Source organism: Dermacentor andersoni, chromosome 5 (assembly GCF_023375885.2).
Source record: "Dermacentor andersoni chromosome 5, qqDerAnde1_hic_scaffold, whole genome shotgun sequence".
NCBI lineage: Eukaryota > Metazoa > Arthropoda > Arachnida > Ixodida > Ixodidae > Dermacentor > Dermacentor andersoni.
In genome coordinates this window covers 176,207,804-176,219,465 of record NC_092818.1, presented here as the reverse complement: position 1 = coordinate 176,219,465, position 11,662 = coordinate 176,207,804, and the positions used below count along the sequence as shown (strand labels likewise).

Below are 11,662 nucleotides of genomic sequence, written 5' to 3'. Positions count from 1 at the left end.
GTATGGAAAGATGCTAAATTAAAGCTGAAATTGAATCACATGGAGCACAACATCCGCACACTTCACTTCTGTTCCTAAATGTACTGCACTTCTTGTAGACGCTTTATCTGCCCTTGCGCGTCTGCAACTCAAGAACAAGAAAAATAATTGACAGTAAAGGAAAACAACAAATAACGAATGAACTACTGATATTGCAACGATGCAGGCTGTTCACGACGAATGAGTTATGCAACATTGTTGGTTTTCTGAAAAATAAGGCTTACCACGGAAAGAGTCAGTATCCGCGATGCCGCTGTTTTTCACCGAGGAAGTTTTCTGCCAGACGTCGGCGGGAACCAATATTTTACGTGCATTTTTTCTTTCTCCCATTTTTGCAGTCCTGGATTCTGTTTCTGACTTCTCTCGTTGTCCTGATAATGATGTCTACGATAGCATACCGGGTCGCTGGCAGAAGAGGAAGAAAGACCGACCTGTTTATGGACGTGTCGAAGTATTTGTACGCTTACGTTGAGGTCCTCTTCTTCGAAGGTAAGAGTATGAGTCGCAGCATTGTAGACAAAACCATGGTGGAAGAACAGATAAGGTGTCTTATGCTTACGCACACTTAGACAATTCTAGCGGAGTTTCAGCGTACCTTTAAGCATTGTTTTGGTCAGGAACAATTGTTATTACATTCTCCTAGCTATCGCATGCATCATTCAGACATTATTATATATCCCTTTAGGAAATGTCAGTGAAGTCGTGTGTTTGTGTTTCTTGAATTTTCGGCCCAGCGTGCCGCCTTAGCATTTGATAGACTAGGTTGGAACTACTCGGTGTAAATAAAAGGTTATAATAGTGTCCCGTAGTAGTGACGGTGAAAAATGCAGCAAAACTTTGACAAAACTAGTTTTATTGGGCGAACCTAGGCCCTCAAGAACAGGCTACACTCAAAGGACAACGATAGCGACCGAAGCAGTCTGCGATCGTCGAAAATCTGATCCGCCGGTCAAGCGCGTCGGCTTTTATACACGAGTCACCGAAGGTTCCAGAGTAATGGGTGGTGCCCGCGTGTCCTCCCGAAAGTTCCACACAATTCGCGTCGCACATGCAATCAGATTACACAAGCTTCGGTGACAACAGAGCCATCGATAACATTCGAGAAACTTCCAATACATACAGGCGCGTACCACGCAGGGCGATAACATTCGTTAAACGGTGAAAAGCGCTCACCCGTAAAAGACAAAGGCCATGTGTCAATGCCCCCCTACCAAAAAGCATCGTCCCGATGCTACAAACATAACAGGAGAGCGAAATACAAAAGGTCACTTATTAAACAAAAGTAACAAAAAGAATAAAGAAACAAAGTCCAAAGAAACAACCTCCGAAGTAACACAGTCCAAAAAAGAAAGTGCAAAGTTCTTCTATGTGAGTCCCAAAGTCCATTAGCACGGTGTTGTGCCATACTACGTGCACCATGCGGCTATCATCTAGGCGACGGGAGCTGCCATACTTTGTGCACCACGTGCATATCAGCGAGGCGACAGGAGCTCCCACTTTTGCGCGACGAATAAAGAATTCGACATGAGAGCACATTTTCGCACGTGTTCAACCACCCGGCCATGCTCTCACTTTCCTACCAACACACACACAGTAAAAAACGCTAATAGTTATTAGTCTTGCCACTTCCAAGCTACTATTCCAAGACTATAAAGACTTAACGACCCACCCGGTTGCCCGTCTTGAAGCACGTGGCGCGAAAGGACGCACTCACTATCCTGCAAAACCAAATGTACACGAAACACACCCGCGCACACGAATGAAAAGAGGGACAAAAAAAAGAAAACGAAAGAAAACTACCCAATTATTATTTAAAGGCTAAAAAAAATAAAACTGCAAATCAAAAACAGAAGCAAGCTCAAAACATGCACAAAAACTTATGATTTCGTCGCCGCCACAGAGCTCTAAAAGGCACCTCCATCCGCCACAAAAGCTCAAGCGATCAAGCCACTCTCCCTCAATGGTCCGCGACATCTGCCGAGAAAGACGTAATCCACAACCAAAGAAATAGTCGGAGTGGCACGGGCCATCCCTTCTATTAAAAGTTTCAATCAATCAATCAATCAATCAATCAATCAATCAATCAATCAATCAATCAATCAATCAATCAATCAATCAATCAATCAATCAATCGGAGTGGCAGCCTCGTTCGGACACCTCATCCATTATTCCAACGTGGACAAAACTCTCGTGCTGTTCTTTTTTATTTTATTTTCTTCTTTTCTTTTTCTTTCTTTTTTTGCTTTTGCAAGATCGCATAACCTGGGCCATAATGTCATTATCTTGTTTTCTGACTGCAGACTAGCGCCCTTTTGACGGTTCTCGGTTGAGAAATGCAAACTTGTAGCGTCGAAGTAGCTTTTCAACCACTATGCTATTTAAAAAGTCCGCATGTAAAGGGGTTTTTCAAATACATTATTGGCTTTACTATTCTCGCGAGATTAAAGTTGTTGTGGCTTTTCCTTACAGCCACGTAATCCGATGTATTTTTCGTGACTCTCGTACGACATTTCGTGCGAGTTGGCTGTGCTTCCTCTTCTTCTTTCGAGATCCTCATCTTTTTCTACGGCTTTGTACTTTTTTTTTTTGTATCCACAAGCTCGATCTGTTACCTATTAAGTTTCGATAGGCTCGCCTCTCATTCGGCCACTTTTGTGCAATTTGCAATCCGTGGAAACATCACGAATGCGAATGATTTTGACTTGACATGAACGTTTAATGCAAAACAGGGTGGTGCGGCTGCCCTGATGCTTCGTCAGAACATGAATTGAGCGCAGTTTTTCTTCTGATACTGGTGTAATGATTTTTCGTTTTTTTTTTTGCATTAGTACCCTGGCAACTGTGATCTTTTATCCTCTTCGCAAAAACACCAATTTTCGTTTAGCGCAACTAGCGTATGTTCGGCAAAGCCGCGTCAATCATGACATGTGCGTTAGAGTTAAGCCTGACAGCAGTTATGCAACAGCGACGCAGGTTCGTTTTGTGCCCCTATCAAACCGCGTGCTTCTGGGAGCATGGCTCATCGCGTGCTTCGTGCTGGTGAACCTTTTCAACGGCGAGGTGAAGGCCAACCTGCTCGTCAAGTCGGAAACGTCACGCATTAATACCGTCGAAGACGTCATGCGCCAACAGGACATGCTGCCCATCGTCGCCGGGAAATCGCCGTTGGCATACGTGCTGCAGGTACTACTTTGCACTACCAAACTGATAGGGTCACGCAGACACATGCTGTTGTGCCGCGCATATGTGTCGTCTTGTAGTCGAAAGCCTAGTGTCTGCTCTCTGGATGGCGTGACCGAGCATGTCGCCTTTCGGGCCCACACGCGTCTTTCTGGTCGGCAACTGCCTGACAAGCTCTGATAATCTTGGTGCAAGTTTACTGCAGAACGTGTTAAATGCAGGGCAACTTGTACACGGGCACAGCGGATCAACCAGACACACACACAGTGAGTTGTGTGCAAATCCTGTGCTGCGATGCTCTACACGTAATGCGAAGACGTGGGATCGTTCCCCACCTTCGGCAAATTGTTTTTTCCTCCACTTTCATTGCCATTAATTTATGATTTTTTAAAATTCAATTACAAAGTGCAAGTGATTTCCCCTATGTTGTCCATGGTGTGTTTGTTTGTTGGCTTCTCATGATACGATTAATAAATATTGGGCCCCCCCGTTAACCCCTTTCTTCTCGTTGTCACTCACAAACGGTAGCACATGGGTTTTAGCATTTGCGGTGCCGAGCTCCAGGTTGCGGGTGCGATCCGAGCTGAGGCCACACTGCGTTTCCATGAGGTTAAAATTAGAAAAAAAACGATAAAAAAGCTCTCGTATACTTCGATTTAGGTGACATTAACAAACCCTAGACAGTCAAACTTACTGCGGAGTCCCACTCAAGATGTGCCTTATATTAAGGTCGTGACTTTCGCGTGGAAAACCAGAGAACGTATATTGCAAGTTATGTTATCATACCTCGTCCGTACGCAGACGTCCAGTCTGAAGACCGTGCAGGACGTGTACGCTCGGTCGGTGGAACGTAAGGGCCTGCTGCCAGTGATGCAGATGTACACCCCGCGCACACTGGACATGGTTTTGCAGCGGCGTGCCGTCATGATGCTGGACACCACCAGCGCCCGGGTCCAAGCCTCGAAGCACTGCCCGGTGCTGAACGGCTACTTTTACATCGGCACCCAAAACATCTGGCTGCTGCGCTCGGTCTGGTACTTTCGCCGAGACATCCCACGCTGGATCGTTACCGAGTTCGACAAAAGGTGAATTCTGCTCGGTTTTATTGTGCATTTATTTTGTTTATCTTTATTCATTTACTTCATTTTTTTCTCTCTGTCTGTCTGTTCGTTCCTTTGTTTGTCAGTCAGTGGGTTTGTTTGTTTCTCGCTGCTTACACTGCACGCCCTACTCCAGCCAAGAAGGAGGGAATAAATATAAAAAGATGCAAGCAATAATGACTGCAATGAATACAAATGATTAAGCATGCAGGAACAAGTGACAGGTAAAGCTTCACACTTTATCACAATATGCAAACAAAAGTTATAGTCGTTAAGACGCGCTGATATTTATACAACTATGAGTACATGTGCATCCCACAAGACTTAAGTGCTTGCCCGCGGCGGTAGCGCAGTGGCTATGGCGTTGCGCTGTTCAGCTCGAGGCTGCGAGCTCGATCCCGGTCGCGGCGGCTCCATTTAGATGTCGGCGAAATGAAAAAGCGTCCATGTATTTTGATTTATTTGCACATCAAAAAACCCCTGGTGGTCAAAATTATTCCAGATACCCCGTACAGTGCGCCTCATAACCAGATCGTGGTTTTTACATTAAAATCTCCGACTTTTATAAGCATCTCTACAGGCTCTAGCGACCACACTGAAAAAAAATGTTATCCAGTGTTACTCCAAACGACGAACTTAGGACGCTTTGTCTTTAAGTGCCTCGGAAATGGTCTTCTATTTCGAAATCTGGTCTTGTAAGCATGTTCTCAATGGAAGCTCATATCGCACAGATATTACTGCATGGAGGAGGCAGAAGGAGTGCTATTTGTGTTTGTAGGAAAATCTTAAGAGAGCTCTCGCTTGCTGATGTGGCACCGTTGTGGGTGCGTGTCAGTGTTTCAATCATCATCATCAGCAGCAGCATCATTAAGCGTATGTCACTAGGCACAATGAGGTACGAACTGCTTCTCTTCATGGCAAACGCAAATCTGATAACCAGCGGCAAATGTTGGGCAGTTTTGCAGAATGGTAACGTCGGAATAAGCCATAGAGCAATATAAAAGCAATATCTTAAAAGAGGCCTTGTGAGCTCCTGTGTGGAAGTGTTCGATAAGTCCAAATGTCTAACGCAGCTGCTACTTTTTACATATTGGTATGTTGCTATATGACGCTGATATGTTGACACTTGGTATGCGCAATACCAGCTAGTTTCCATCGAAGCAATTCTGCACATCTAAGAATACGAATCCACATATCGCGAATAATCACTGCTCAAAATTGAATTGCATCGTCCTTCACATATTGCTCACAACTGACGACATCAGCGATAGAAAACACCTTATTGCAGGAAAGGTAGGTTGACGGGGCCCTCAGTCCAGGGTCTCGCTTGCAGCGTTCTCCAGTGCGTCACCAACGGAGGCCACAAGGTACCGTTGATATTGGTACCTCTCGGCCGTGGTATTAGAGGTCAGGCATGCGGAGGGGCCTATGGGGTGTAGTGCGGCGAAGAAGTGCCACAATGTGGGGAGCGCTGAAGTAGCCGCAACAGGGTGACACAGTGGAGGGTCTTCCGCATGGCGGCCACTCACAAGGTGCATAGAGGCGGAGGTCAGGAGGGTGTCATTGCGTGCGTGGCAGATGAGCACGCCTTGTTAGCGCGTGATAGCTTGAGGAATATCTACCATGCGCCCTGATATGGCCTGAGGCGTGGCGGGGTTGATAGTGCTCCGTCTACTACTGTATGCTCAAGACTTATTTCTCAACGTGCAGAGTTCTCTGGCTGACAGCCATGCCGTCACGCTTCATGCGGGATGAAGAGGTCTACCCACACGGCACTTCCTGCTTCTTGGAGAGCAGCAGGCAGGACCGGAGCAGCGCCTACCAGCCACTGCGGTTCGAGGACCTGCGCGTTGTATTCATTCTCATGGGTTATGTCCTCGCCACGTCGACATTTTTCCTCCTCGTTGAGTTCATCGTCTACGGCGTCGTCCGTTGCACCAAATGGCTCAAGCAATCGACGGGCAGACAGACAAGTGCTGTGTCACCTAATTACTAGATACCATTTTGGCGCACCAATGCTTCTTAAAGACCAGCTGCAACGAAATTGTTCACTGCGCATAAATCCTAGTTTAAAAGGACTGAGAACCAATTTTTATAGTACCGGATATTTTAGTGGGGTATGTGTACAATCATACGATGGTGATGCGGAAAAGGCCGTAGAACATTTTTCATCAGAATTTTGAGATCTGCATAGAGGACGGGGTCGTGCTCAAGGAACATGCTTGACACAGTGATACGTGAGCGCGAAAGCGATTATGCGCCAGAATTGGTGGCAAGCAAACGACAAGTGCGGCTTCGGCAGCAAGAAAGTAATATTTTGATTATCAAGCCGATGTTCCTGCGGTTCATCTTGTATAAAGCTCTGAATTATTTTTACTGTAATAGGTGGTGCCCTAAATCAACGCCCCAGCGAAGGCTCCTTCCAAATTACACAAACTAATCATGAAGGCCATGCTTTTGCTGACTGCATGCGCCATGCTTTTATTTACTCAAGGCAAACTAACTGGTAGGATATACAAGCAATGGTATTATTGCAGTGACTATTGAAATTCGTCGACAGCATTTTGTATCTCACAGAGACTACAGAACTTCGGGTAGTAACTCCCTTGGTGTAGACAGAATGCTCTTCGCCTTAACCCAACGGAGACAGCTTTTATCTTGTTTGACTCTGAAGAAAGAAAAACAACTATTAATTCAGATGTCGTTTACAATAACCATGCTATAAAACAATCTAGTGAGAAAACATTTCTTGCTGTTATTATTGATAATGATATAAAATTCCACCTTCATGTGCGTGCTGTCGTTCATAAGGCTTTATATGGCTTGCATGTGCTGTCGAAGTGTCGAAACTATTTCCCTCCCCACATACTTATCAATCTGTACTACGCATTTGTTCACTGTCACATTAAGTACTGCTTAGCGACCTGGGGTTGCACATACAAAAGTCCTGTGTCACTGGTGTTTACACTTCAAAAAGATCTCTTCGCATTGTAGCATCCCACAATACGCATATTAAGAGTGAAGGTTTATTTAAAGCCCTGAACATCCTGCACATTTACGATATGACAACATACAACATCGCTTCCGTCATGCATCAAATAGGTAATGAAAAACTAGCCTTGACATCAGTCTCGCTCCATCCCTCACTTCGCAATCTTGGGAACGCATCTTGTCGTTTTTTATTGCCTAAGGTAAATACTAATTACGGTCGCTTTACACTACAGTTTACAGGCACCTCAGTTTGGAATAGGCTTCATAGTAACCTAACCACTCTAAGAATATTGCGAATATTTCTTAAAAGAACTAATGCACTCACTTAGTGACAGTGCGTAACATTGCGCATGCTTACACATGTCCTCACTTTTCTTTTCCTGTGTCGAGATTTTGATGATGTAGAAAAAGAAAATTCTTAGAAAAATGTACCTCATTTGCGAAATCTTTCGTACTACTGTATTTTCTTGTTTTACTTATTTCAGTTATTCAAGTTTCATGTGATCTTACAATAAAAAAAAGCAGCAGCAATAAAAGTGTTCTTGCCTAATAACAATCGGTAGGCACCCTTTAAGAAATTTGTTGGATCCCAAAAGTTTGTACTTTGCAATTGTATACGTTATCTATGTTAAATAAACTTTCAAATTTCAAAGAGAAAAAAGAGCTCGGCAACTGGCGCGTTCTACAGCCTTCATGCGCGCCAGGATGCATTGAACAGCTGGCCGCCCCGCTCTTTACCACGAAGGCAACGTCGCTTGTTAGCGCGCACTTTACAGCGTAAGCTGCTGCGGGCTTATTCCAACAGCCACTTAGGTATCCGGTATCCGTCGCAGCTGTTGGCGGGAATGAGAACAAAAAATGCCCGGTTACGGTCGAGATCGCACCCGGGCCCGCTGCGCAGGAGTCAGCTACTCTACCACTGAGCAAGGCCAGCGTTTGCTCGCTTACAGCAGCAATATGCCCTATAAACGCGCCATAGCGCGCGAGGAGGCATGCGATGTGACATACGTGCCGCATAGCATCGGTGCGTGCGTACATCCCATTGCTGTTGCATATAATTACAGCAGCTGGCCCGACATTAAGCAGTTGCATCGACAGCAGTAGAAGGCAGATAGGAAAGGTTTGAGGAAGAAAAAGAAGACTACGGCGACGTATACAAATCTGCTAGATAGATTGAAAAAAAAAAGGGCATGTATTGTACAGCAGCTTTAGAGTGGGGTGCCTGGCAGATTATGTGAAAAGCTTGGGGAGAAATAAGGCCTTTGCTGAAGTTAGTGACGGCTGAGCGAGAGCCTAAAGACAGCTTGGTCTCCCTCACATGGATCCCGGCGCGTGCGGCCGCTGTCCACCCCAACCTCCCCAATCTCAACGAGGTCATCCACTCCATTGCGCGAGGCCTAGTCAACGGCGCCGGAGTCACTGGAGACGAGTTGGACACCAGGGACAATCTGATCACTTATAACGGTCTCGTTAAGGCCTTTTACGTCAGTCGCCGAACTCACCCCCCCTCACCCCAAATTCAGCCGGGCGCAGGATATATACCACCCTGCGTCTGCTACAAACAAACACGTACCCTTCACCCTCCCGCCTCCACCTTATAATCCCAGACGTTTACACTACCCCAACTGCCGGTGCTGTGGCATTCACCCGGCTACGCTTCCGCATATGCTGTGGGAGTGCCCAGCACAATACACAGACATTAACACCACGACCCTCTCGTCGCGGTTGCATGAGGCTCTGCGGAGCTCCGCCCTCGACGACCAAACCTGGGCGGCCCAGCACGCTCGTGAGGCGGCGGCGAAGCAAGCCCTCGACGTCCCCTCATGGGAGACTTAGGCCCGGCCATCATAAAGTGCTGGTTCTACAATAAAGGTGTACCTCTCCACCCTCCCCCCCCCCCAGAGGAGCTTAACTTAAGTTGGTTAGGTTACTATGTCGCCACCCCGTTTCAAAGGGGATGGCTATCTATATCATCATCGTCATCATTAGCATCGTATCGTGTCACTTGGGATGTGAGATGCGCGTGGGGTAGCATATATACGTGTGCCCTTTGCATTGCTGGTACATATTATTACACTAGGTTGGACGCCATGTAACAGTTGCATAGGTAGTGGTACAAGGTAGATAGAGGAGGTCTGAGGAAGAAAAGGAATATTAAAATGATGTAAACAAAAATGCTAAAATGAAAACCATGTACAGCATGCCTGATTAAATCAAGCAGACTATATAGTGGCTGTTTGTGACCGTCCCGTCTCAAAGGGAATGCCAATAAATCATCGTCATCATCATTAGCATCGTGCACTCCAATTGTCGCGCGATGTGACATGCGCTCCGCGTAGCGTCGATATATGCAAACTTGTGTTACAAGCATACATACTTGCGATACAAGCATACATACTTGTGATACAAGCGATATATACTTGTGATACAAGCCTTCTGTTGAAACAGGTGTACCGACATGAAGCAGTTGCATGGAGCAGTTGCATGTTCCGTGTAGCGGGACCTGGTAAACTCAAGCAGGCCATGGGACTGTTTGTCACCGCCCAATTTCAAAGGAGACGCTGATAAATCATCATCGTCATGATCATAATGATCATCATCATGATCATCCTATCATGCCACGGGTCAAGGGATGTGACATGTATGCCGCGTATTCTGGACACCTGTGCTTACTCTTTGGTACACGTTATGGCACCTACTCGCAAGGTACGAACCACCGCTGAAGAATCGAATCGTAGAGCCACGTGCGCGGCTGTAATCAGACAACCAAGAGCTTGCCTGACCGCTGTGCAGAGAGCTTCACAAGCCGCAGCTCGCCATGGACGCTGGGCGAACAGGTCAGATCGTTCTCGTGAAAACTACGCAAAGAGACTTCGCCGCGAAGACCCACTAGTGCGTGCTGCCGAGAATGGAGCTCCTATTGAGCCGCTCTAACTGTGCTGTGTTTGTGCCGCGTCGGCGTGTGACTTTATTTTACATTGCAACGCTTGTAGAATGAAGAGCAAAGGCCTAATACTATTTCCAACAGCTGTGTTAAGTGAGGAGTATGCTGTGTTTAATAACCTCCAACTTACGCACAGTAAGCTCATATACTACATCCAAAGTACCAATACTTCACCACTATGCCGTGCCACTTACTGGTGTTTGAGACTTTCTCTGCCAGTCTAAAATAATAGTGCATTTCCTATTTAAATCGCGAACAGTGTCCTGTATTCAATCACTATAAATTATGGTGATTTCATTTCCATCAACGTCTCGCAGCAAATCCTGGCCAGCTGTCAGTCCGTTTAATCTAGTGAGGGTATAGAAGAGCCCCCTTGAATAATATTACTTTTTGAAATACGAGTGGAAATATCACGAATATGCGCAATAACAGACGTTTTTGATACCGAAACTGAAAAGAAAATGACGCCATTATTGCTAGTCGGAAGGGACACCTGACTTAGAGCACACGACTAGTCGGCATTGACTACGGTATTGCACAGTGCCCGCGGTTCATCGAAAAATATTGGAGGCATCATGCTGGGACTTCAGTCAGAGCCGCTACCCACCACCTGCTCGCGTCGTCTGCTTATACCGAAATTATACAAATACGAGTCTTGTGGCCTTGCCGAGATTGCTTCAGTGTTTTATGCTACTCATTTATAACCAACTGAGAAAAGCGAAACTTCTTTACCATTGGCCTTTGAACATAGATAAGTAAGCGGTAGTATGAGTGATTGACCAAACTATGTTATTCATTTATAAATGCCATTTGCCTCCTGAAATGTCTTGTAATAGGTACTCTAATGTATAAGTCCTATGTGCATAAAACAAATAATACCATTATCTTTATAAATTTCTAATAACGTTAATGGATTCAGTACGCTTCGGCCGAATGAGCCATTCAATTCTGAAAATTTTGCGCGCAAATTTTGATGTATTGTTTCCACGTGTAATTTTCCCACCTCAAGATCACCGCCTTCCTTTCGATTGTTCTGGCTTATTTCTTTTAAACGAAAACTTATTTCGACAACTGTATACGTACTACATGGCCATTCAGATCTTAATTTGTTCTAGATGCTGCGCGATAAAACCAACAGAACCGATTGCTCTATTTGAAATTTGTGATTAAGACTGCTAAAAATTCTAATCCGCGCCCACCATTATAGTCATGCAAGATACCGCACATTCATACCTGTCCTACGATTTAGCGTTCTTGTCGAACGCGGAAAATGAAAATTTTATTATTTCAGCTAAAACATGCCATTGGTCTATGGCAGTATGACCCAGAAAAGTGCTACTGTAGCCGAAATTCATGCGAGCAACATAATTCCGCACTGCCTTATATATGACATACGCCATTGGCAAAG

The 11,662-nt window shown here is 45.5% G+C and overlaps 1 protein-coding gene across 2 annotated transcripts; it reads left to right on the top strand.

Moving 5' to 3' along the window:
* Positions 1 to 337: 337 nt before the first annotated feature.
* LOC126532437 (uncharacterized) lies at positions 338 to 7,942 on the top strand. Of its 2 annotated transcripts, XM_050180130.2 has the most exons (4): positions 338 to 528; positions 3,005 to 3,222; positions 4,021 to 4,304; positions 6,030 to 7,942. In XM_050180130.2, the coding sequence occupies exons 1-4, from the start codon at positions 417 to 419 to the stop codon at positions 6,313 to 6,315; spliced, it is 900 nt and encodes a 299-aa protein (XP_050036087.1). In that variant the 5' UTR covers positions 338 to 416; the 3' UTR covers positions 6,316 to 7,942. The 2 variants fall into 2 exon arrangements, with proteins under 2 accessions (XP_050036087.1, XP_054926382.1); XM_055070407.2 differs by lacking the exon at positions 338 to 528 and having other exon boundaries at positions 878 to 3,222.
* Positions 7,943 to 11,662: the final 3,720 nt, after the last annotated feature.

What these genes read in the sequence shown, in the direction of transcription:
- LOC126532437 (XM_055070407.2), top strand. Translation starts at nt 2,839, where the DNA reads ATGATTTTTCGTTTTTTTTTTTGCATTAGTACCCTGGCAACTGTGATC. An exon ending in CGTTGGCATACGTGCTGCAG is followed by an intron (nt 3,223 to 4,020) that starts GTACTACTTTGC and finishes GTCCGTACGCAG; the next exon opens with ACGTCCAGTCTGAAGACCGT. An exon ending in GTTACCGAGTTCGACAAAAG is followed by an intron (nt 4,305 to 6,029) that starts GTGAATTCTGCT and finishes CTCAACGTGCAG; the next exon opens with AGTTCTCTGGCTGACAGCCA.